This window comes from Apiospora phragmitis, assembly GCF_038363925.1.
Source record: "Apiospora phragmitis strain CBS 135458 chromosome Unknown utg000007l:1.0-2108841.0:1.0-2111359.0, whole genome shotgun sequence".
NCBI lineage: Eukaryota > Fungi > Ascomycota > Sordariomycetes > Amphisphaeriales > Apiosporaceae > Apiospora > Apiospora phragmitis.
In genome coordinates, this window is record NW_027117405.1 from 1,174,915 (window position 1) to 1,199,588 (window position 24,674).

Sequence of the window (24,674 nt, forward strand, 5' to 3'; positions counted from 1 at the left end):
ATAGCTAAAACTAACATGGTCCTCCAGGGGCAGTGCAGCTTCTGCTGATAATCGACACATTTGACCTTCCATAGCTATATTAACAACAACCAGAGGCAGATCTCAGATCCCAAAACATGTTATGCCATCCGTCAGAATGAGTCCTGCGTTTCTCCCATAAACCTTCTCCAACCACTTCACCAACGCAGGGTAGGTGGAGGTGAGGCACCACCATCGCCATCGTCGCTGGAACCAAAGGTAGGGTTCTCAGGCCATTGTATAGTGAAATCGTAGGCCTCTTCTAGCATGGGCATGGCTAGGCTCTTGCCATTCACGACAAGCTGATAGAACTGGACTTGTTGATCAAGATCGAAGTCATGAGTATTGTTGGATCGATCATATACCAAGATCGATTCGAATGAGAGCTTCATGAAACCAGGCATGTTGGAGGTGTCATCGGCACCAAGAAAACAACCGGCGTAGGCAGTGGTGCCGTCACCCGAACACATAGGAAGCGCAGCAACATTGCTTTGAACCAAGTACACTGCGTTGCTCGTGTTCTTGAAATTCATGTATGTGCTGACAGCATTATACGCATTAGCTTGACGAGCCCATGCCCACGCAGGTGACGGGATATCAACAGATGACTTACTATTCAGCGTAACTGGAATTCTTGAGGACCATCTGGACAAACAGCTCATCTCCGGCAGTCACTGGGGAACAAGTATGTCAGTATTACGAAACAACCTGTGCGACACGAAGTTTGGAACGAGTACACACTGTTGAGCAGATTATCCTGGTCGGACGTCATCGGAGCCGGAGCCAGTTGTGGCCAGCTGCTCCAACCATTCTAGATTTGTCCCGCAGATGACAACTGCGATGGGTAGTCAGCGAGGGGACAGGATCATGCCAAGATTGCAAGTAGATGGTAACCGACGTTGGCGTTGACACCCATGTAAGGTCCACGGCCATTGCAGGCAGCATCAGTGTTGTCGGTTATAGCGAAGATGCTGCATCCTACGCCCAGCCTGTATGGGCCACCACTGGTGCTCTGACCTGAGGCATACGTGAGGTTGGGCACAGTCAAGGTAGCCTGAAGAAGCGTGAATGGAGGTCCGCCATCTGCAGTGTGCTGGGGCATCACAACGAAGCTCCAGCATAGGTAGTGCTATTATCGATCTTGATGCCCGGGTCTGTCGAGGAAGGATAGGGACATTGAGAACCTTAGCAGCCAACGCAACGTTGTGAATGAGGCCCAGCAAGAAGGCGACTTTCTGCCACAACATGTTGGAGACGGATTGACGATAGCTGGATGAATGAATTCGAAGACAAGAGAGAGATAGAGAGGGTATGTCTACACACGTCTAGTGATCAGTGACTCGAGAAAGACTTGCGATTGTTCGAGATGGGGAGATGTTGTGTGTGATTGATGAAGGGAGGAAGAAGAGAAGTGAAGGATGGGGAGAAGAGAGATCGAAGGTAAAGTAGGAGTTTTTGGCGAGAGATGGCCATGGAGAGGGTAGTTTCAGCAGTTGTCATCTTTACCCGCATTGATGCAGCCGGCAGCTGCTCAAGGAGGGAAGTTGCGTGTAGAGCATCTACCTTATACACATACTCGAGGCAAGAACTCGGTTCGGTTTTGTCACACTGAAGGGAGAAGCCACGCCAGATAAGGTAGGTATGAATCAAGATTAGTAACCCTCGTGACTTCCTCGCCCAACCCGAATCAATGAGCTGCAACCAGCGCCTGCAGTCTTGTACAAGTCAGTCCTCACTGCACACCCGCACCGCTGCACACGTCACATTCCCCAGCGTTAGCCAGAAAGATACGTAATTGGGAGGAGGTGCGACTTGGGCGGAAAGAGTGTGCCCATGAATCGACCTGACTATTGATTGTTGGGCCATTCCTGGGATATTGGCTGTCCTAATATCGGGATCTATTGCTGAAGCGGTGGTGATGGAGCAGCTGCGTTACTGGCTGCTTGAGTAGCGGGACTGGGTGCAGATGGTCCCTGTTGAGTGTGCTGTTGGGCCTGGGGATAAGGTTGAGGTATTACCGGGTATTTGTTGTTCGTAGGCCCAGTGTACTGATTGGGGTTTGGCACACCAGTCTGCTGAGGAATAAAAGACTGTTGGTACTGAGGTGGCCCCGAGGGGCCGCCATAGGAAAGGTTGGGAAAGTATGGATTCTGTGATGCACCCGTATAATCTGCTTGTGGGAGGTTTGTTGCCGGTTGGAAAGTCGTATGGCTAGCCGCTTCGCCTGGCTGGGTCGCTGGAGTGCTAGCAAAGCTAGATTCTCCGTACTGCTGCTGCTGCTGCTGCAAAGCGGCATTAAGGAGCTGTTCCTCGTAGGCGGCTTGCTCCTGTGACGATAGCATCGAGCTCTGTTGCGCTCCCGAAACCGTAGGATTCACCTGTTGTTCCGGCTGCTGTCGTGTCTGAGGTTGCTGCTGTTGTTGTAGTGTAGACAAGAAAGCTTGTGTATTAGCAGACTGCTGCTGCTGCTGCAAGATGGATGCGAAAGCTTGAGATCCGTAGTCTTGGCCAGTAGTTGAAGCCGCCTGTATGGCCGATAAAAGCGCCTGGGTAGACGCTGCCTGTTGCTTCATGGTCGCCGCCAGGATGTCGGCTTGGGCTTGGGGCTGTTGCTGTTGCTGTTGCTGCTGGCTTAGTACGCTGAGCATCTGGGACGCGAAATCAGGCTGCCCTTGAGTCGTTGAGGGGTTGTTCTGCATCGTCGACAGCAGGGCCTGCGTCGATGCGGCCGATTGCTGCTGTATGGCGTTCATGATCTGCTGCGAGGGGTCCGTCTGGTCCCCTTGCGCACCACCCCCGATCAGACTGCCCAGTATAGACGTGGTCAGATCGCTAGATTGCTGCTGCTGCTGCTGTTGTTGTAGTATGGCCGAAACTAGGTCGGGTTGCTGCCCAGTCGCGGCCCCCTGAAGTAGTGCAGACAGGTCTGGCTCCGTCTGCTGTTGTGTCGCACCCGCCAGCATCTGCGTAAAGGTGTCGAATCCGCCGCTTGAACCCTCCATGGAGCCATCACCACCAATGGCTTGCAACATGGCGTAGCCCGCAAGTCCCACTGCCGCTAACCCACCGACGGCCGCAAGCCCACCATTACCATTACTACTACTATCACCACCACTACTGGCACCTGCGGCTCCAAGTTGTTGTTGCTGTTGTTGTTGTGGCACTCCCGGCCTCAGCGCCTGCTGTAACTGGTACGCCGCAGCGATGTCCGGGTTAGTGACCGCGAGCAAGGGCATGGCGGGCTGCGCCACCTTGTCCACCCATTCGCCCGTCTTGGCCACGTACTCGAGGCCGGTTCTGTACGCCTTCTTGGCCGACTCCTTGTTGATGTACTTGGATATTCGCCTGAAGTTGTTGTTACTGGGCCGCGAGTTGATGAGCGGGATCGTGGGACCGTTCATACTCAGGCCGAAGCTAGGGGCCGCGGCGGGGCCAGACTAGGCATGGTGGTGTCGCCGCTGTTGCTGCTGCCGTTCTGTTGGGGTTGAGGATAGGGAAGTTGCGTTGTGGCGTAGACTGGGTTGTAAGGGGGTATTGTGGAGGAAGAAGGGGCTGTTGTTGGACTGCTGGGTGAGGAAGAGCCGTCCGGGGAGAGGTTCGGCGCAGCGCTCTGCCCGGGAGGCGGCGGGAAATACATCATACTCTGTTGTTGCTGCTGCTGTGAGCGCTCATTCCTTGGTTGATTCGACGTTGAGGGACTGGCAGTGGGAGTTTGCGGCGGCGGCGGCGGTGGTGGGCCCGGAGGTAGAGGGAAGTACATGTTTGCACCGCTCGGACTCTGCGGCGGTAATGGAGTAGTAGTAGCAACAGCAACGTCAACGTTACTAATACTCGCTTGTGGTCCCAGTGCCATTGGAGAGGTAGCGATATTGTTAGTAAACGAGTCCGTAGTAGTCACAGTGTTGCTGCCATTGTGGGCTGCGCTGTTCTCCGCCGGCGTTGCGGTCTTTGCTGAAGGCGGCGGCGGCAATAAGGAAGCAGGCTGCTGCTGGACTGCTGGTTTATAGACATGGGCAGTAACAGACACCGGTCGACGTCGAATCGCAAAATTGTTCGCCCTCGGAATCGTGGCGGCAGGAGGAGGAGTAGGCGAAGAAAACATGATCCCCCCTGAACTTGGACTAATACAATCTTGTATAGAGTGATGTGGATTGCCAGTTGCTGCTGGCAGCGACACAGGGCTTTGCATAACTGGAGCCGCCATGTTGAGCAAGAAAAAGAGAGAGTCACTTCTTCAAGCCACGATATGTAAGTAGGTATGTAGGGACTTTTGCTGACAGTTCAGAAAAGATCTCAGAAACATGGTGGCGCAAAGCTTGAGTTATAGTCCTCTGAGCTGAAGGGCATCGACCCGTTCCAGCCAGCTCCGTGTCTTGGCTTACCTCCCTCCCTCTGATTGTTGTCATGCTTCCGCAGTGGACGAGAACGCCTATCGAAGCTGGGGTACATGATAACGCGGACGGGGATGGATAGGTGGTCTGCAGCTGAGTGTGGCTGCATACATATCGACGCACTTCCCGACCGAGAATGGCCGATTTGGAAGCTAGTTGCATGAGCTGAAAACATAATGACCACAAGGGGGCTTTTGCTTGTTGGGCACAGCCATAAAACCCCAGCTGTCTTGCGCCAAGCCCAATATTTCTAGGGGACTCAACTAGAGACGACCAATCCCGCCGCAGCATTCCAGAACATGTATCCCTTCTTCGAAGGAGGGTAGCGTTCTGCCCGGCTGCCTCGTAACTCCACCATATGTTTGATATATTCGCGGTGGATGTATGCGGCTGATGCAATGCTTGATCAGCACTTTCATGTGATGATAGAACCTAGAAGCCTGAAGTGTCCAGCCGCAAATGATAGCAGATCATGGTGTTGAGTGATTGATGTGGAACGAACCAAATTGGTATATATGATGACAAGGTTGACATATTCGATGTAGCAACAACAACAATGCCTTTAGGCTATCATGACCTCCTCCATCTCCTAGAATGCGCACGCTCGCCCCTCTCCGTCAACTGGTCCTCCTGCTTCCCCTCGGCCATCCTCTCCGCATTCCCGTCCTCCGGGACGCCGTTGGGCACCGGCCTCTGCAGCCACCCCTTCCGGTCGGCCTCGACGATGGCCTCCTTGAAGATGTCTCCCATGACGAAGTAGCCCTCGGTGGTGGGGTGCATGTTGTCCGGCCCCATCTCCGGCAGGTCGACGACGCGGCCCGGCGCGCCCCCCTGGTCGCGGTGCATCTCGGCGAGGAGGACGGGCCTCCCCTCGCGCGCGAGGTCGCGGCTCACCTGGCGGATCTGCGCGTTGGCGCTGCGCACGCAGCGATCGACGTTGGGCCACGGGCTCATGATGACCGTGCTCATGATGACCGTGGCGCGCGGCGACGCCTCGAGCAGGAACTCGACCAGGTCGCGCATGTGGTTCAGCACGTTGGACGAGCCCCAGGCGCCCTCCTGGAAGCAGTCCGACGAGCCCGCGTTGATCAGGATCAGGTTCGGCTGCACCGCGGGCACGATCTCGCGCGCCCGGTCCAGCGTGGGCTTGATTGGCTGGGCTCCCCAGGCTTGCACGTCGTTATCCTTGAAATCGCCGAAGCGGTTCTAATAGAAGTAAGTAAACATGTTAACGGGAATGGACTCTCGGTAACAAGTGAACAAGAGCACCGGGATTCGGGTCTTGGGTGAGTGATTGGAAGAAGAAACGTACAGCTCCAACGCAGTTCACTGGATTCCCTTTAGAAGCAATCCAATCCCGGATCTGTTGTCGGTATCCTCTCTCGCCTTCGGAGTGCTCTCCAAGCGTCATGGAAGCTGTCGACAAGTAATTAGTCCAGGCACAAATATGCATATCGTTATAGTCAATATGTAGTTAGAACTTGATGTGACAAACCGCCGATGTACATGATACGGATGGGAATGCCGCCGCCGAGAGAGCCGTGTCCTCCAACACCTCGCACTAGGCTGCTCCATTGTTGATTGACGTCTACTGTGCCAGATTGAAGACCGCTGGCTGCTCGCTTATGATTAGCATGCGGGTTCGTGGAAAGTATATATATATACATATATAGAACTTACCGAGTAGGAACACCACAGCCAGAGTAACTGATATTAATTTGTAGATGCTGGGCAGCTGTCTCCACCACGACACCACCGAGGCAAATCGCGAAAGGAATGGCATGTCGTCAAGAGCATGCTACGTCGTTGAAGCCGGGTTTTCCGCAAATAGACAAAGAAGAGCACACACTGCCCGATAGGCAACAATGAATGGAACCCGGCTGATAATCGAATTAACGTAACTTGTATTGCTGGGTCGCAACAAACCAAATCGTTGAGGGACGACGGCAGTACGGTGCTGTACGGTTACAGTGTGTTGCTAGCACATGGAATCCACCAGATTGGGTGCAGAGAGGCTCAGGGGTATAAGAAGACTGAATGAATATGTCGAACGCGCGTCACAGAAGTATTAGAGGGCAAGCGGGCGGCAAGCTTCCCGGGCATGGCTCCCCTGGTTGCCGCCAGTTTAAGCTTCTTACGTAATGTGTAACGTCCCTTCATTTGATGGCAACAATCCGATAGGGGATACATCTTCAGGCAGGCTAATGACTTGCTATCAGGGTGGATGAGTAGCATAGGTTCTGGGCAGATTAGCATGAAAAAGACGATAAGAGAACCACTTCCAATACATATGAAGTTCTTTCAAAAATGAACATTGAAGTCAGTTCTGGGGAAGATGGGTCAACGGATAGCGTAGCGTAGCTTTAGGCGGGTCTGGGGTTGAGATGAGATCGGCACCCCTTCCGTCCTTCACCATTTTCAGGGTCCTTAAACCTTAGCCAGCCAAGACTTGGGCTACATACAGCTGGAATTCAAGCAAAACTGCCACGTCAAACAATACGAGTAAGCAATATATACCAACAAAACCTGTTCAAACATGACTGCGTGTTCTGTTCATAAATCATACTTCATAGTAATTAATCGCCTGATTTCCATATCTAGTTGTAGTCGAAAAAACGTCATCAGAGTGCACGCTCGCTTGCTGAGGAGTCGAGAGGTGACCGACTGCTATTTGGTAGCGTCGGCATGCATATAATATCGCAAGGGCGAGACGACTAAGAACTATTCAGTAGCTTTTCCACTGCCCACCTGACAGAGAAGTTCCGGATATCCGAATAGTGCTGCCCAACCCCCACAAACAGCACCGGCACGTTGGTCGCGTGCACGATGCTGACGAGCGTGCCCACCATGTCGCCCACGGTATCGCATTTCGATATTATGAATCCGTCCAGTGACCTACCCTGCCCGAACGAGGCGTTAAAGTTACGTGCTTGCGCAACCGAGTCGTTTCCAACCAAAGCCTGTGGGGTACCGGTTAGTCATTACAATCCCACAGAAATAGGGGTAGCTCGTATATCTTTATGCTCACCTCGCCAACCATGAGAATCTTGTCCGGATTGGCCAGCTTGGCAAACTTCTCCAAATTGGACATCAACCTCTGGTCATTGTGTCGTCGACCCGCCGTGTCAATGAGCACGACGTCGTACCCTTCGCTTGTAGCCGAGCGGACAGCATCTCGCGCCACCGTGGCTGCATCGCCTCCGTAGCCTTTCTCAAAGATCGCAACCTGGCCGCCCTCGCGTTCCGTGAGCTCCTTCAGGTTACGTACATGTACCTTGAGCTGCTCCACGGCTCCAGATCGGAACGTGTCTCCAGCAACGACGAGCACCTTCATTTTGTTTTGTAACAAGAAGTAGCAAATCTTGGACAGATTCGTAGACTTGCCGACACCGTTCACGCCAACAATGGACATGACGTAGGGACGCGCTTTCTGGCTGGAGAATCCCGAAGGCCTAGTAACCAGCTCGATATCGCGGAGGAGATCGAGAGAGGAGGTAGGTGTGAGCATCTTGGTCAAGCACACCTCCATGGCCTTCTTGATGCGGGTATCGATAGACTCAAAACTTCCGGTCTTTACACCCAGTAATTCCTTCTCAACACTGTCGCGAAGTCGTACTGCTGCCTCGGGGGCTACGTTCTTCTTGATCAGATGTTCCTTCATACCGTCCATTGGCTTGGCGAGATCCTCTTTAGTCAGGGTCTTGCCGCCGACAACATTGCGAAACAGGCTGTTGATGGTGTTCAGCCCGGATCCAACTAGCCCGGAATTGGAAGTAGTGGAGGTTTTGGACTGAGCGGAAGCCAGTATATCATGCACTTCGTCATCCAGGTCTCTAAGCACGAATTGGCCCTTGGATGTCTTGGTACCCCACGTCGATGTGTCCACAGAATCAACGGCTGTGGTACGCCCTTCGGCTTCGCTATCGCTCGTGATGGAGTTCGGGGCGGCCGAGTAGTCCAGTTGTACGTCATCCTCCTCGTCGGCAAAGCCATCTGCATCCCACTTCCTACCTTTCTTGGGCGCCTTCTTTTTCCTGACGGAAGACTCATCACCCGATGACATAGGGGCAGAAGGGCCCTTCTGCATCTTGCGCGCGCGTCGCGACATCTTGCTCATGGGCCCGCCTTTTCCAACTACTAGATGGTCACCCGGAGTCGAGGGCCGGGAGCTCGTCGGGGTGGCGATCGGCGTAGACTCAACGGTAGAGGGGAGATCGTGTGCGACATCTTGGGCCTTAGCGTTGCGATGCTTCAAGCCCGGAGGAAGGGGTGGTTCGTCGCCAAGGTTGCCCGATATACTCTCGTCCGTTTCCAGAGTAAAGGTAGGCGCCGGAGCACCTTTCGTAGCCGTAGTCGATTCCAGTTCCCTCAACTGCTGATCGAAGTATCCGTCAAATTTGTGGCAATGCACAAGAGTCGTATTGGGTTTTTTGAGTTGGTCGCCATAGAGGTCGACGAAGATAGTCTTCAGATTATCGACAAGTTTGTCAACCCACGAGAGGTGAAGAAGCGACCGGTATACAGCCTATTAAGACATGTGTCAGACAAAGAAAGAGATGTCATGTGTGCAATACGTACAACGAAGATGATACCGAGTTCCTTTACAAAAGTCCACTTCAGCGTATGTTGATCAGCCTTGTATGGCGGGTTCTGGGCAGCCGACTGGTTGTTCTTCGCACCGGCAATTGCGCCGCCTTTCTCCTCGATGAAGACATCGGTGATGAAGTTGTTAATTATAGAGGGGCTGACTTGCGCATACGACCGGGACCAGAGGACCACACCCGAGGTGGTCAGGATCTCGAACGTGTCCAGCATACTATCGGCACGCAACTTGTAGCGAGATATGCTACCAAACTGAAGAAAAGTAGAAGTCCGGAAGAGTTCGAGCTCGAAGGCTCAGCCACGCGACGCACGATGAGGTAGCAATGGGGACAGATGGATGATAGATGATGCAAATAAGAGCACAAGCCACAGCGCTTTCGGGGGGGCGTGGGGAGTGTATTGAATCGATTCTCAATTGACACATGCGCTAAAAAGCTCCAATTTGGGGCCTACGCCACAGCAGTTGAAGCCACATATCCCCCCAAAACCAATTAACAGCTGCCTGCAGGGGTACGTATGCGTGTGGTGGTTTCGGAGAAAGGCTGCTGTAAGAGCACTTCCAATCAATTAGAAAACACCTTTCGCGATCCCAAGCCTCCCAAGACAAGAGCTCCTATCCTGGAAGTTGGAAGCTATTCTTTTTCTCACCACACTCGCCCTCCCCTTCGATCCTCCGACGACGCCGGCTACTTATATTCCCTTTCGACACTCGCTTGAATCCTACTTTGACGCCCGCGCTTGGAAATCGACTCCGATTCGCGATCAACCTCCAAAATGCAGCACCAAAACTACGGAAACTCTCCACCACTTCACCATCCGGTTCCGCAACACGTCTCGACAGTACCCCAACTCAGGTCGCCGCCGCCGCCTCCCGGGTCGCAACCCCAGTCCAACAACTATGGCAACCCCTATCAGCAGGGCCAGCCCACGCCTGGCCATCCCGGTAGCAACACGTTCGGGCAGTACGGCAACTTCATGAGTGACCCCACGACGCAGATCGCCGCGCAGATGGGCCAGAACGCTTTTAAACACGGCCAGGAATATTTGGAGCAGAACGTAAGTATACGGTCTTTATATATACTGCTCACAGCACTGGGCAATGAATGCTGACTGGGAAATACAGGTCAACCGATGGGTCAACTTCTCCGCGCTGAAGCACTACTTCAATGTCTCCAACTTCTACGTCGCCAACAAAGTGTTCCTGGTGCTCTTCCCTTTCCGACATAAGCCTTGGTCTCGCAAACAAACTATGGGCCCAAATGGGCAAGAAGGTTGGTATCTGCCGCCACGGGACGACATCAACAGCCCGGATATGTACATTCCGGTCATGGCTCTGGTCACTTATGTCCTCCTTTCGACGCTACTAGCCGGCCTCCGGGGTCAGTTCCAGCCTGAGCTGCTTGGCTACACAGCATCGACAGCCGGTGTTGTGGTCCTCATGGACATTATGCTGTTGAAGCTATCGTGCTACTTCTTGAGCATATCGAACGAATCGCAGCTTCTCGACCTCGTGGCGTACTCTGGCTACAAATTCGTTGCCGTCATCATTACGGTAGCTGTGGCCGAAATGGTGAACGGTGGCAAGGGAACAGGTGGCTTTATAGGCTGGACCGTCTTCGGCTACACTTGGTTTGCAAACGCATTCTTCCTGGTAGGTGACCTCACATCGGGCCCACAATGTTACTATTACGCAAGGATGACTACTGACATACGAGGGTAGATGCGATCTTTGAAATACGTGCTGCTTCCTGAGACAGCTGGAGACCCGCGGTCGACGATGCAGACGGATTCGCGTTCGAGGAGGGCGCAACGCACCCAGTTCCTTTTCACGTATTCGTTTGTTATCCAGTTCGTCTTCATGTTCCTCTTGACTAGGGCTTAAGGGCGTTTGTAGTTATGGAGTTCGGGCACGGATAGGCGATGCTTAAAAACTGGACTTGGTGTTCGGTAGATGGCTGGATGGAATCCAGGGGTTGTTTTTGACCAGAAGATAATTCCCGGTGATGGTCGAGTCCGGCGTTGGTATGGGCAGACTCGATGTAAGGAAGTAAAGAGGCAATATTCTCCAATGAGACTCAATGAAAATAGATTCTTCTAATATTTATTTAACCATATTGATGTATTTACACCCGTGCTGTTGCCATACATACCATACCTACATGTACCTATGCATAGCTGGTGCTGCAGTTGAGTCCAATCCGTACCTATCTTAGGCGGACGGAAACCTGCTCCCTACGAACCCGAAGTGGATGGCGTCATTCAATTGGTTACTTCTCCAAGCTCCGCTGTTGCCAGCTTTCCCCAACCCCCACTACCCGATCTATTAACCTATATCTTCTTAATTCCTTTGCCTTAGGTTACGTAGATCTTGCATAAAAGTTACCTTACTTCTAGGAGTATCCCGTACATATTCTGGAGCAGAATTCTGTCGTTCATACTTCATATTCTAGAACTGATGACAGCTGGCCTTTGATTATATCATCGAGTTTCAGATCGTGTCAAAGTTTGCATTGTTGGTATCTTTGTCGTTGGGCCGTTTGTCTCAAGGTCAACTCCTGTCTCGGCCGCGACCTTGCTATCCGGATAACAGCGAGCCCTGGACTGAAATATACCATTAGAGTACTATTCTCACTTCCTACCTAGAGTCTATACTACACGAAGTAGAGAACGGTAGTCGGTCGCTCGAGTAGAAACACCTACAGGAGATTTTATAGGACAAATTCTCCGAACAAGCAAGCCATGGCACCCCCAATCGTCAACGCGACGGTCCAGTCTGCTATCCTCGCTGCGACTTCAAACCTGCTCGCACAGGCTCTCTCGGCATATCGGAATGAAGTGTCGTTGGTCATAGACTGGGTGCCCGTCTTCCAGTTCGTTTTCTACGCCATCATTAGCACGCCGCCCAACTTCATGTGGTGAGTTCCTTCTTCTTCTTTTTCACACTTACGTAACATCATAGATTATTCTGCCGGGTAGAGACGGGCCACACCTGGTGCTGCTGCTGACGCTTGAATATAGGCAAGAGTTCCTCGAGTCCAGCTTCCCGGCCTACCACATGTCGCCCACCAAGGCGGCCGTGGCCTCGGCAGCTGCCAACGACGAGAAGGCCCTCGAGCAGGAGGAGCGCCAGGGCCAGCTCGTCGAGCCCAAGCTCAACGTGGCCAACACGCTGGCCAAGACGGTGCTGGACCAGACCCTGGGCGCCTTCGGCAACACCTACCTGTTCAGCCTGTACATCCACTCGGTCCAGGCCGCCATGGAGCGGCCCCTGGGCACCCCGCTCAGCACCCCCGACACGAGCGCCATGTACCTGGCCAGCCTCCTCTTCAGGCTCGAGGCCACAGCCACGGCCAAGCGGGTCCAGTACGGCCGCGTGAGCTGGGACGCCGTCGTCCAGACCAGCCAGGCCGAGTTCTGGAGCATCGTCACGGCCGGGTGGCGGCTCTGGCCTGCGGTGAGCATCATCAACTTCGCCTTCGTCAAGAGCATCGAGGGCCGCAACTTGGTCGGTGGTCTGGCTGGTGTGGCCTGGGGTATCTACATGAGTCTCCGGGCTGCTAAGTGAGCCTGCGCCTAGGGGTGGGGCTCCTCTTCGCAACACAGTCGAACATGTCAATTCTAATGGGATATGGTGGTATGGATAGTGCGGCGCACATCTATATGGCTGCCTCGTAATGGGATCTTTGGTGGGAAAACACCTCAGGGTTCAGGGAACGGATAGATGGGAAGGGGGGGATTCGGCGCGCCACATAGAAAAGCAGGGAAAGCATTTCATATCATTTTACCATGCCGGAGAATACCTAAAGTCTTGGTTTTGCTTATGTTTACTAAATCGCAATCGCAAAGATACTCATGGATTCTGAGAGGTCAGCCATTGGGGACTTCCAGATGTACTCGGCAACATAGTCCTGAGCTCTCACCAGAAGCGCAGTATAAACATAACATATCTAGCAATTCCTCATTAACACACTTTAGCTTGAATATCCACCGTCTCAGAGTTGAGTAAAGTCCCTTGTACGTCAGTACGACGCCCACCTCTTCTTTACTCGGAAATAATCCTCAATTACAGGCAGTCCCATCCTCTTCGGGTTGGTTTCCACTGTGCACCTACTCAGGTAAATCAGTGGAAGGAAATGTTCTGTCAGTTACTTTGCTACATCATCCTAGCAGAATCCAGTCACCAGAACAGGGGCAAATATATGCCCAAACATCGATCTTTTTTGTCACCCAACTATCTGACCAACACTCTGCAAACTTGGCTTCTAACAGAATTAGCGCACTTTTTGTCATCAGTCAAGGGTACTGGTTACCATGCTGGCTCTAATAAACTTGCTAACGTGACTATTGCCTGCCTTCTAGTTTGCTAGGTGATACTAGCTATTATCATCCTTTATGGCATACGCAAGGAACTCCTCTACAGCACGATAAAATCAAGCCTCTACAAACAAAACATACTCTGAGCATCATGTTTTCAATAAAGAAGCTTGATGTTGGTGAAAAGGGCAACGAAACGATGATAAGGGGTTGACGCACTGTTGTGGGCATATAAATTTGGAAAGGTCCCGAACCGTGGCATCCTCTCTTACACATATCAAGCTTGCAAAGCCAACAGATTGCCATTCTCACGATATACCAGCACCACGAGATAAACCGAAGGCATAAAAATACAAGCAAACTCAACTTTACCTCTACCATCAACATCAGAAGCAGCCATGCCAGAAGCTGCTTCGGCTCCGTCAGTACCCTCACGCGGGATTGCATACTTCAGAGTACTTGTCGACTTCTTCCGCCGCTGGGTCAGGACAGACATCAATACCCTTACAGCATCTCTCGCTGTGATCGGCGCTTTGAAGACTGGCCTCGCGTCCGTATTTGGACTTCTTATGGACTTGAGGAGGTACCTGGGCCATTTCTTGACTTCATCTGTAACCATCAACGGCTCCGATAAGTTGAACCGCGAGGTTATCAACTGGCTCGGTGCCCACGTGCTGGAGCGCAAGCAGACACGCTCGCTTCTGGCACAGTCGAATAGCAACACCGCGGCCCCCTTGTGGTACATGGCAGTCCGTGATGATAGACCGAGCCACCAGCAAATCGCTATCAAATACCTGCCCACGTTTGATATAAACTATTTTAGGTTCGAAGGGACACTTATCATGGTTCAGCGACATTCTAAAGTCGCCATATCTCTGAGTAGCCTCTTTTTTGACCGGTCGACTGATGCGCCGACAGGCCGTGAGCCCTTGCTCATCACATGTATCTCCAGATCGGTTGACCCAATCAAAAAGTAAGTATAGGAAGACTTTACTGTCGCTTTCTGTCTCCTAGTACTATGCAAGTTGGTAAGCACTGAATGTTATGCTCCTCTACAGGTTTCTGGACGAGTGCAAGCAGTTTGCAAAATCCAATACGGAAGACCATGTGATGATCCAAACCAACACGCATGCTATTGGTTGGGACACACAGGTGCTTCGATCGCCTCGTCCTCTCGAGACGATTCACTTCGACGAGCAATTCAAAGACGACTTGATAGCCGACATCACCCACTATCTGAAACCTGAAACGAGAGACTTCTACCACAAACGTGGTATTCCATACCGACGGGGCTACCTTCTTCACGGGCCTCCAGGGACGGGCAAATCGTCACTCTCCTTTGCAATCGCCGGGCACTTCAGCCTCGAGCTCATGGTGGTGGATCTTTCGAGCATTGAGAATGACCGTGAACTCGTAGCCCTCTTCGCGGAGCTGCCCGCGCAGTGCATCGTGCTCATCGAGGACATCGACGCCGTGGGCCTGAAGCGTAAATCGGCCGACTCAGCCAACAGCGGCGGCAACAGCAACAGCGGCGGCAACAAGAAGAAAGAGGAGAAGGAGAAGAAGAAGACGATGGAAGTCTCAGAGGCGCAGACCGCGGGAAAGAAGTCCGACTGCACGCTCTCGGGGCTCCTGAACGTGCTGGACGGCGTGGTGGCGCAGCAGGGCCGCATCGTGCTGATGATGACGAACCGCGAGGCCGGGCTGGACGAGGCGCTGACGCGGCCCGGGCGCATCGACAAGAAGATCTACCTGGGCCTCATCGGGGCCGCGGCGGCGCGGCAGATGTTCGTCCGCATGTACGCGTCGGACCACACGGAGGCGCGGCCGACGGCGTTGGCGGAGCTCCTGGCGCTGGCCGACCGGTTCGGCGCGGCGCCCGCGCTGGATCGGAAGGCCACGCCCGCTCAGGTGCAGGAGTACCTGCTGCAGCACCGCGACTCGCCGCAGGGCGCGGTCGAGGGGTTGCGGGTGTGGGTCGATGAGGAAACCAGGCTCAGGGAGGAGAAGAAGATGAAGGAAGCGGCAGAGAAGGCTGCTGGAGAAGAAGAAAGAGGAGAAGGAGGAGGCAGAAAAGAAGCAGGTTGGCGGTAAGGCTAGTGACAATGCTTCGGAGGACAACGAAAAGAATAGCACGACTGGAGAAAGCGAAAAGACGGACGACACAGCGGCTGCAAAGGATGATGACAGAAACGACTCGAGCAACAACAGCTCGGACATTGGGGAGGTTGTGGTCTTGTCTAGTGAGGGTTCGAACGGCGACCAGTCTGACAGCTCTGATTCCAGAGACTCGAAGGTAGAGTCCGAGAAGAAGGGCTAGGATCTCATTTTTGGTTTATTCCCGGAAAACTTGGGCCCCGTAGCGTTCAGTACATGTATGTAGATATCCCCATGGCAGATAATCCGTATTTACTGCTACATGTAATTCTTCTTTTGCCAGTTATCCCGTCGCTAGTCACCCAACACCATGGCTATGTGAAAATAAACAATAAAGGGCATATCATACTGGTACTACCTCCAATAATTACTGAAGAATAGAATTACTCATCCTCATCCCGATCTCTCGCCAGCAACACATCAAGCGCAAACTGCGGCACCTGGCTTAGAAACAAGAAGGCCCCAGGGCCAATCTTCTTCCGAGCTGTCCCATGCTTTTCGTTATACCAACCAACCTAGACGTCAATGGCTATTAGTCCGGGCATTCTTCTAAAGTCAAGGTACTTTAAAAGGCAAATTTGAGAAGACGGGTGAGTGCTAGAATCAGAGTCTCTTACCAGGACCTTCCGCGCGTCCATGAGTCTGGGCGTCTCGCTGTCGGCCAACTCCAAGCCGTAAGCGTATTCTACGGCTTCGACGAACTCGGGCCATCGCCTCCGGGTGCCGCCTCCACTCAGGCATGACCTCAGGCGCTCCAGCACAGCAGCATGGCAATCGTCGCCAAGGAGGAAGTAGTCGGCCACGACCACAAAGTCGACGAGTAACTTCAACAGCTCATGGGTTGCGGTCTCGGATGAGATATTGAGGTCTGCGAGGTTTGTTAGATGACGCACAGGGGAAGGGGTATGAGGAAGGATATAGAGATTGCAATGACGAACTTCCAGTGTATAAGTAGCATACCAGCATCTCAATCTGCTCGGGGGTAAATGCAGTCAGAGTCACTATGTTTGTCTGGGCTTCCTATATACGCAAAATGACTGGTTAGCGATAAACTGTCTTGACTGCAACGTTCCCCTGTCCCCTTTATCGTCGTGTTTGGAAGACCTTTGAAGTACCTTGTAGCTGCCGGTCAGGGCCCTGCGGAACCATACACAACGGCTGCATATTATGGCTTTGTGAAGACTCCAGGTCTTATCCCCGCATTCTAACTTTACGTCCGAGAAGTTGCCTGTCTCCAACAACCTAGATTATACAAGTAAGCTTGCTGGACGAGCAGAGGTGCCAATGACTTATACTCGACTTACCCCTGGTCGTACCCGAGAAATCAGGCTTACTGATCTCGGAGCGTGAGATTATTGTGAGATGCATTGCCATACCCCTTAATACCTAGTCAAGCTTTACAGAAATGGCGACCATTGACTACCTCATGTATCGCTCTGGTTTATATTCAGGAGAGAACGAATAATCTGCCTCGAATGAATCTCGGCCATCGATCTGGACTTCTAGTGTTTGTTTTGTCACCCGGGGTCGAAGGGAGGAAGTCTTTGTTGACGAGTCCTAACGATAACTTCCTTTGTCCTGCTTATCGAACAATTTTGTGGCCTCATTCCTTTGTTCGTTTCCGGTACAGGTGTTGCAAATCCACATACCGGCAGGCGTAGGCCTATGCTATACTTATAGATAACCACAACTTCATTCTTCACCTTCCGCCCTCCCCTCCCCTGTCTTCCGTCACCGGTGCCGTAGCTCACCCGTCCAGCCCTTTGAATCTCCATTCGGGCGCCTTAGCCGTGATTTAGGAGGAGCGATCCGCTTTACAGCCCAAATGACGCTGGCTTCAAGGACCGTGGCGTGAACACGGCGACTCTATGCTCTGGGAGCTCCTATGTGGACAAGCAGGCAAGGGCTGGTAATCGAATTTGATGGGCCAGCTATCTATTGCTGCCACTATCTTCTTGCGGCACCTACCTACTTTGGCATCATCTGCCGTGTCAGAGACAACATTCCTCCAACTAGAAGTGGCACATGAACCCATCTCACGGCTTGGCGATTATATTATTGAGGTATGCAGTGATCGCTCCTACAACGGCATTTCAAGATCTTTCAGTACATAGGAGCCTCAACAGTGCCTCCATATGCCTCGGGAAATTTTGACTATGTAGATAGGTCGTGTTTACTTATGGACCATGGCGGAATAAAATCACCGAATCGCGATCCCTTGTGGTTCTTCGTTAGCTGCAAAAGGGAGAAAGGAGGGTTACCCAGCCCGGCGGTCGCTGGTTTCCACGGGGTGGGCAGGAATAGGAAAGATCGGCGTGAACGTGTTCTAGGCCGTCAAGTGGTGCAACTTTATTCCCCTCTCGGGCGACCGCCACATGCCTCTCTGACTTGAGGCACATATTAAAGTACCACATGGGAGAAATGTGGAAATATCATCGGTAGAGGCATAAGTAGAAAGAAGCGACCCGTACGACGCCAGGTCGCCTGATGCATTTGCGGAGGAAATAACGCGATGGATGAGGGAATTAATACACGCGCGACCAAGTAAAAGCAAGTCGAGAGGCGAAGAGACAACGAATGAGCTGCTGGAGGGACGATGGGTACACCATTTCACCGCCTCTTGTCTTGCAGAATTGCAAATTACCCTTGACGATCAATTGATCTTTTTGCGGCTTCCTGCCCGACCGTTGGCCCGAAAGCATGATTTTCCACGTCCAGCGTGCTTTGTTCGACAATAGATAGCCGAATGCGGTATTCGATTAAGAAGGGAACCGCAGCCGGGGTTTACGGTAGGAATTAGTATACATAACTTGTGTGTGCCGATAACCGTTCGCACTTAATGCAGCACCCCAGTCGGATACTATTTTTGGCAGGCCGTACCTGGGCGGGCAGCTCGGGAATGCAAAGGACGATACTGGATTTCGGAAAGAGGGGTAGCGACAGGAGTAGTAGCAACAAGCAGTCTCGTCGCTGCGGTGTTCGAAAGCCACGCATGCCGTGTGTCCTGGCCGAAACTCAAGATACTGCCCAGACGAATGCCCGGTTGTGCACCATTAGATTTGCTGACAACAGTCTGCGACAAAACCACTCTTGCTGTCGTAGCAGCATAAGCTTGCTGCAGAGTAAACAGAGGGCAGCTCGGTTACCGCTTGGGATGTAATATGACTTCCATTCCTAGCAGAATGTATAGTCGTTTCTGGTCGGGTAACCGAACCTTGGGCAAGCACGTTACATTGACCCCTACATGAATATCTCATACCTTGTTGCAGATCGCGCCAATGCCTGGCAGTGCGGTGCGATGCGCACTTATGTATCTAACCTCGGGTCCTCGAGAATCAGCCGCCTCCTATCTGCTCCTATCTGCTCTACTATGCACTACTCTTGGCTTATGGGACGGACCAATGTGCCGGATATCCTGCTTCAAAATTGTTCGTTGAGCCGCATCTGGAACGCGCATCAGATGAGGCATGACTCGGGTGCGTGGCGTCATCCAGGGAAGAGACCAGCTAGATTAACCACCCGTGGGCCGTGAAGATATTTCCCCCGAGCGCGCCCAAGGCCTGACAAACTGGGATCAATGGTGTAGATTGCGCATTAGGCTCAAGTTTCCCCCGGAGACGGCACCGCCAACCAGCCAACATACGATTTGGGCATGGTCCTAGGCTGCTCCGGTGCGCGAACAAAGCTTCCAGAATGAAAATGAACGGGCCTATGTTTTGATCTTTGCATACAGGTACAGTATGTACATACCTGCCTCTGTAAGTAAGTAGGTAAGCACGGTATCGTACTAAGCAGGCATATCCAAGGCGCGCCCTAGCAAGTTCTTTGACCGACGCCTTTCCAGCCTGGCTATTGTCAGCACTTGCTGACTTTCGCCTCGTGTTGATAATCCGTTTCCGTTGAAGATGGGACGGGTGCCTAAAGCTGATGCGCCGTGGAAACCGGAAAGTTGCTCTTGGGCGCGAGAGTCAAATTGAGTGTGTTGTGTGAGGCCCAATGGTTGCAGCTTGGATGTGGCAATCATTAAACCAGTCAGTTATGGAATAGTCAACAAGATATCATGGGAATACTATGGATACGTACCTACCCAATAATGACATAGATCGTCTTTACCGAGTAATGAGGCCATATCACCTTCGCAAGGGCTGACTCAGCTTGCATCAACGGCACCAGCCGCAGTTTTTCTTCTTTTATGGGATACCCCCTTTTCCTTTCAGCAAGTAGGTTAGAAACATTAGGCCGGGCCTTAAGCCCTCAGCAGGTACCAAATGAAGGAGGCTTGTCCCACCCAAGGGCAGAGGTATCTCGTTTCTGGAAGACCGGGGTACACGAGATCCCGGCTCAGTCACGTCAGGGATGTCCAACGCCCGATACGTGAGTGGCCTTGCTGTTTGCTTTGCTGTATGTAATGTTTGGCCACCATCTTGCGTGCATACGTGTGTGTGCGTGTGTGTGTAGATTCCACTCGCGGGGTTTCTCAACAAATGACTGACGAAACCGTCCAAATCCAAGGGGGGGTTTGGCTGCCAACGTACAATTACCGTCTGGCAGGAAACCAGGCTGGAGACATGTACATATTTCTCACGCACGAGCCAGCTGTACTACACTGAAAGAACCTTTTCTCAAATAACCTCGCATATCGAATCGACGTGAAATTTATGGTACGTCAACGCCTAGGCACTATTGAAAATAATATAGACTCGTTTAAGAAGACTTCAGCTTCAGCTTAATATTGAGATATCCGGCAATTGGCTGTTCTACGTGTACGGTAAACCATGGTGAAAGCGAACCGGTTTCTTTTACGACGGTGATTGCCTAGGTAGGTATTTGCGCCCTGGCCGCTGAGCCAGCTCACTGCACGATGCAGCTCTGAGTGACAAACCGGGCCCTGCTTAGCCGCGGGAGCCTGACTTGCCCACAATTTGCTGCCTCGCCGGACAGCAATGTCATCTGAAAGGGATTTGATTCAGATGCCCGTACCAGACACACCTCAGAACAACGTCATATATAAAACGTAGGTACTGTTCGTTTTGCATGACATTGAGATCAGTAATAGGGCCAAGTGAGTTGAATCAAATAGGAGCACATCGATTGTTCCTACTGCAAGCCCAGTGCTTAGCAGTGTTGTCTGGCGACATGCCCCACTCTTTTATGGAAAGTAGAGCCCTGGCCGAGCATTGACTGGGCATTGAGAGGGCGCTTTTGGGCTCCTTTCACTTGCGGTGTGTCACAAGAAGGGAAGAGGGAGCTACCTACTGCCACTGCCCCCCCCATATCTGCCCACCCACGGCTGCTTTGCCTTTCCCGTCATTCATTCCCAATTCTACTTCTTCCGATCCCTCTCAGCAATTCAATCCATTCCTTCTTCTCCACCACTTCAGGAGGAGTCCGCCGACCGAGTTTACTGACATTTGACGGCCGCGTCCTTTGTCTCTTTTACCACTCTCACAATCATCTTAATCTCTAGTATCTCACCAGAGCAGAGTCGTCTGATCAATTCTGTATCTTCTTGTGGAATCGACGGGTAAGTTGTCATTTGTCCTATCCTTCCACTCTCCTCTGCATCGCCCAGTCCCTTCATTCACCCACCCAGTTGGTGCCCACGGTCGGTGCCGCTTATTCCTTGGTTTTTTTCAAGGCATCAGGCTGCATTGATCATCTCCTACTTCATCTACTGCACATCGTTTATGGTGCCATCAACACCATCACTTTTATTTACCCTTCCCTCTCAACCAGAGTACACACCAACTCTCTCTCTCTCTCCCCCTCGGGTCAACAACATTTGCCATCCCTCTGGATACCGTCTTCTCAATTTACCCTACTGACACCCTTTTCTGTCCTGCAGCAGAACAACACCACACAACGGAGCCTTGCCTGAGAGCATCTCCTCCACGACAATCCTCCCGCTACAGCCACTCGCACACACTGCAGTAGCTGCACAGCTTCCGATACGATGACCACAATGGTAAGTTTTTTTTAGCGGGCATTTTTGGTGTAGTGCCTGTCCGAAAAGTGCGGTGTTTTGCTCGTTGGTTGCTTGGTCGGCTTTGGCTCGCCAAAGACGACCTTCCACCAGGCTTGACAGAACCGAGGAGTTCTAGTCACCCAGACGAACACGACTCCTGCACGATACTTGTTACCCTAACCATTGGCTCACTATTTCATAGGATCTTCGCGTCGGTAACAAGTACCGCATCGGTCGTAAGATCGGTTCCGGTTCGTTCGGTGATATTTACCTCGGTACCAACATTATCTCGGGCGAGGAGATTGCCATCAAGCTCGAGAGCGTCAAGGCCAAGCACCCGCAGCTTGAGTATGAGGCCCGTGTCTACAAGTCGCTCGCTGGCGGCGTCGGTATTCCTTTCGTCCGCTGGTTCGGCACCGAGTGTGATTACAATGCTATGGTCCTCGACTTGTTGGGTCCCAGTCTGGAGGATCTCTTCAACTTCTGCAACCGCAAGTTCTCACTGAAGACCGTGTTGCTGCTTGCCGATCAGCTCATTTCCCGAATCGAGTACATCCACGCCAAATCCTTCATCCACCGTGACATCAAGCCCGACAACTTTTTGATGGGCATTGGCAAGCGCGGCAACCAGGTCAACGTCATTGACTTTGGTCTGGCCAAGAAGTACCGAGACCCCAAGACTCATTTCCACATCCCTTACCGTGAGAACAAGAACCTGACTGGCACGGCCCGCTATGCCTCCATCAACACTCACTTGGGTGTCGGTACGTATTTACTCCACATTTCTCACCTATGCAAAGCTAATTTGGTTCGACAGAGCAATCTCGTCGCGACGATATGGAATCTTTGGGATATGTTATGCTTTACTTCTGCCGCGGCTCTCCCTTGGCAGGGTCTGAAGGCTGCTACTAAGAAGCAGAAGTACGACCGCATCATGGAGAAGAAGATGACCACGCCGACCGAGGTTCTTTGCCGTGGCTTCCCCAACGAGTTCGCCATCTACCTCAACTACACACGATCGCTCCGCTTCGACGACAAGCCCGACTACAGCTACCTCCGCAAGATCTTCCGTGATCTCTTCGTCCGCGAGGGCTTCCAGTACGACTACGTCTTTGATTGGACTGTCTACAAGTACCAGAAGAACGCCCAGGCCATTGCTCAGGCTGCCGGTGCGCCCGCTGGTGGGGATGATGAGGAGAAGGCTCGTGCCTCGCGCACCAACGCGGCCACGGCTGGCCAGCCCTCTTCTGCTGTCAAGCCCGGTGCCATCCCTGGCTCTCGCCGTAAGGTGCTTGAGCGCGGCGCCCCAGGCGTTGACACTCCGGAAACCAACCGTGCCGTCGGTGGAAGCGATAGGATGTGAGTGTCTTGCGTGCCCAGCCCATAGCCTCAAGAGTTTCCTCGTAAGGAATCATCTTTTCCTTCGCCTTGGTGTGCTTTGATGAACCGCTGCTGGCCGAAGGAATTGCTGACATTGATGGCTGACACTTCAGTTTGCGGTAACAGGCTGCGATCAGCTTCTAAAGGTCAAGGCACTGGCTCCGGATACGGCTCGTACCGCCCGAAATGATTCGATCTCGTGACTGGCACGCCCCTCTCCGACTCTCTCCGTCTTGTGCATTGTGCGTAAAAGCGGGGGCCACTGTACTAGCGTTTGGCAAGCTCATGCCGAATATCTGTTTCTTTTGGCACCTCCCGCCGTTCCCATGGTGATCTTGGGCTTGAGATGTTACGCAAGTTTGGGAGACAAGCAGCGGTTGTCGACCTGCTTTCCGACAATCCCCACTACTACACTCATTGCCATCTGACACCGGAACGTACCGCCATGCGTTACCAAGCAGCGGACACTCCTTTCATATCACATACATTGCTTTTTCCTACCGTTCTGCGATGAATCCCCTGGTTTATGATTGCATTCCCTGGCTCGGACATGCCAGAATTCCCGACTCGACAGACCTGTATCGATGGCAACACCGATAACAGCCTTTGTCTCGTTCTGGAACTTCTTGGCGTATGTCTGAACGGCATGTCCGGCATCCTGAATTGGTCGGGATGTCGATCAGCAGAACACACGATCTGTTACCAGCACCTATCGTTTCTGGAATTTCGGCACGAAGCAGTCCTGGGGTTCGCCTGTGGAAACCCCGACGTAAACAAGTTCACTCTTCGTGGGGGTCCCAGGATATCGTTGCGATGCGTTAAGCTCAAGTGATATGGATTCGGTTTTGGTTTCTTTCTTTTTCCTTGATCAAAGTTTCGTGTTTTCTTCAATTCGGTTCTTCCCCCACAGCGAGCCTACCGCCGGGTAGGCTGCTTAATCTGCAGCGGAGGATATGGCATCACAGACACGGTGGACACCCGAACGTTCGACTTCCCATTCTTTACGACTCTCCGGCAACGGCTGGGACCCTTTGGTTGACGGGCATCGATGTACTCCACATGGGTCAAGGCGACATCTACACTTCGAACGTACGCCGGTACTCTTAGCCTGCAGCATAGCATGCAAGCCGTCAATGATCTTAGTTTGGCCGTGGTGGAAATGGACCTGCTATGGTTCAGAAGATGTCAGGGGATGGATCAGAGACTTGGCTTTGCGCAACACCGGAGTTACTCACCTGCGCCGACTTCTAATGACGATCTGATCTAGTTCAGGACGTCAGTCGAACGCTGGGTGCAGTTCACGCATGTGCCGCAGGCTTGTCTCGATCGTATGGAAGACCGGCAACGATACACGCTACCTAGTTCTCAGAAATTGATTTCGCTTCTCTCATGATTGATTCTCCGTGCATGTACACGTATGTAAATCGATGTGATTGTAGCTACTGCTGTGGATTGGTTACACGTGTTGAGGTCTCGACTCGAGGTTTCCATGATCAAGAGACGCCCCTGAAAGGCGTTCCCAAACTGCTTGACTCAGCGACATTTCTCGTCTGTGGCTGTACATGGTGCACGAGGTCAGGCGGGCAGGTCGAGGGCGAGACTTGTGACGTTTATGCCTTATGCTTACCACCCACTAGTGTAACCTGTTTATATTGCCCCGCACCTTGTCATTGGTGGGTACTTTCCATCTCAAGAAACCGACCTCGAGGCTGGGTTACCTCCCTACGTACATACAGTTAGGCGGGCTGAGCTGAATGAAGTGATCATCGCATTCTTCCACTCTTTACTACCGTGTATACTAACTACCCTTTGTGTGCTGCTGCTGGGTTTCCCCCTTCGTCGCCGTT

General features: G+C 52.4%; 9 protein-coding genes across 9 annotated transcripts; 4 read left to right on the forward strand and 5 right to left on the reverse strand.

The window, feature by feature from the left end:
* Positions 1-176: 176 nt before the first annotated feature.
* On the reverse strand, positions 177-1,120 carry PG994_007330 (uncharacterized protein; the record flags this gene model as incomplete). The annotated part of the gene is made up of 4 exons (XM_066858739.1): positions 177-558; positions 632-692; positions 760-829; positions 917-1,120. 4 exons carry the CDS (start codon positions 1,118-1,120, stop codon positions 177-179), a joined length of 717 nt encoding a protein of 238 aa, XP_066715681.1.
* A 796-nt stretch (positions 1,121-1,916) lies between these two features.
* PG994_007331 (uncharacterized protein) lies at positions 1,917-4,120 on the reverse strand (the record flags this gene model as incomplete). Its single annotated transcript, XM_066858740.1, has 2 exons — positions 1,917-3,455; positions 3,536-4,120. The coding sequence occupies 2 exons, from the start codon at positions 4,118-4,120 to the stop codon at positions 1,917-1,919; spliced, it is 2,124 nt and encodes a 707-aa protein (XP_066715682.1).
* An 859-nt stretch (positions 4,121-4,979) lies between these two features.
* On the reverse strand, positions 4,980-6,192 carry PG994_007332 (carbohydrate esterase family 3 protein; the record flags this gene model as incomplete). Its single annotated transcript, XM_066858741.1, has 4 exons — positions 4,980-5,615; positions 5,722-5,825; positions 5,905-6,024; positions 6,090-6,192. 4 exons carry the CDS (start codon positions 6,190-6,192, stop codon positions 4,980-4,982), a joined length of 963 nt encoding a protein of 320 aa, XP_066715683.1.
* A 931-nt stretch (positions 6,193-7,123) lies between these two features.
* Positions 7,124-9,224, reverse strand: PG994_007333 (signal recognition particle- alpha subunit- N-terminal-domain-containing protein; the record flags this gene model as incomplete). Its single annotated transcript, XM_066858742.1, has 3 exons — positions 7,124-7,369; positions 7,438-8,934; positions 8,988-9,224. The coding sequence occupies 3 exons, from the start codon at positions 9,222-9,224 to the stop codon at positions 7,124-7,126; spliced, it is 1,980 nt and encodes a 659-aa protein (XP_066715684.1).
* A 561-nt stretch (positions 9,225-9,785) lies between these two features.
* PG994_007334 (uncharacterized protein) lies at positions 9,786-10,893 on the forward strand (the record flags this gene model as incomplete). Its single annotated transcript, XM_066858743.1, has 3 exons — positions 9,786-10,067; positions 10,135-10,662; positions 10,732-10,893. The coding sequence occupies 3 exons, from the start codon at positions 9,786-9,788 to the stop codon at positions 10,891-10,893; spliced, it is 972 nt and encodes a 323-aa protein (XP_066715685.1).
* Positions 10,894-11,750: 857 nt separating this feature from the next.
* PG994_007335 (Mpv17/PMP22 family protein) lies at positions 11,751-12,576 on the forward strand (the record flags this gene model as incomplete). Its single annotated transcript, XM_066858744.1, has 2 exons — positions 11,751-11,926; positions 12,030-12,576. The coding sequence occupies 2 exons, from the start codon at positions 11,751-11,753 to the stop codon at positions 12,574-12,576; spliced, it is 723 nt and encodes a 240-aa protein (XP_066715686.1).
* A 1,147-nt stretch (positions 12,577-13,723) lies between these two features.
* PG994_007336 (Mitochondrial chaperone BCS1) lies at positions 13,724-15,645 on the forward strand (the record flags this gene model as incomplete). The annotated part of the gene is made up of 3 exons (XM_066858745.1): positions 13,724-14,298; positions 14,384-15,415; positions 15,459-15,645. 3 exons carry the CDS (start codon positions 13,724-13,726, stop codon positions 15,643-15,645), a joined length of 1,794 nt encoding a protein of 597 aa, XP_066715687.1.
* Positions 15,646-15,865: 220 nt separating this feature from the next.
* On the reverse strand, positions 15,866-16,646 carry PG994_007337 (uncharacterized protein; the record flags this gene model as incomplete). Its single annotated transcript, XM_066858746.1, has 3 exons — positions 15,866-15,997; positions 16,100-16,350; positions 16,598-16,646. The coding sequence occupies 3 exons, from the start codon at positions 16,644-16,646 to the stop codon at positions 15,866-15,868; spliced, it is 432 nt and encodes a 143-aa protein (XP_066715688.1).
* Positions 16,647-21,343: 4,697 nt separating this feature from the next.
* PG994_007338 (Casein kinase I) lies at positions 21,344-23,190 on the forward strand. The gene is made up of 3 exons (XM_066858747.1): positions 21,344-21,447; positions 21,650-22,806; positions 22,954-23,190. Exons 1-3 carry the CDS (start codon positions 21,436-21,438, stop codon positions 23,015-23,017), a joined length of 1,233 nt encoding a protein of 410 aa, XP_066715689.1. The 5' UTR covers positions 21,344-21,435; the 3' UTR covers positions 23,018-23,190.
* Positions 23,191-24,674: the final 1,484 nt, after the last annotated feature.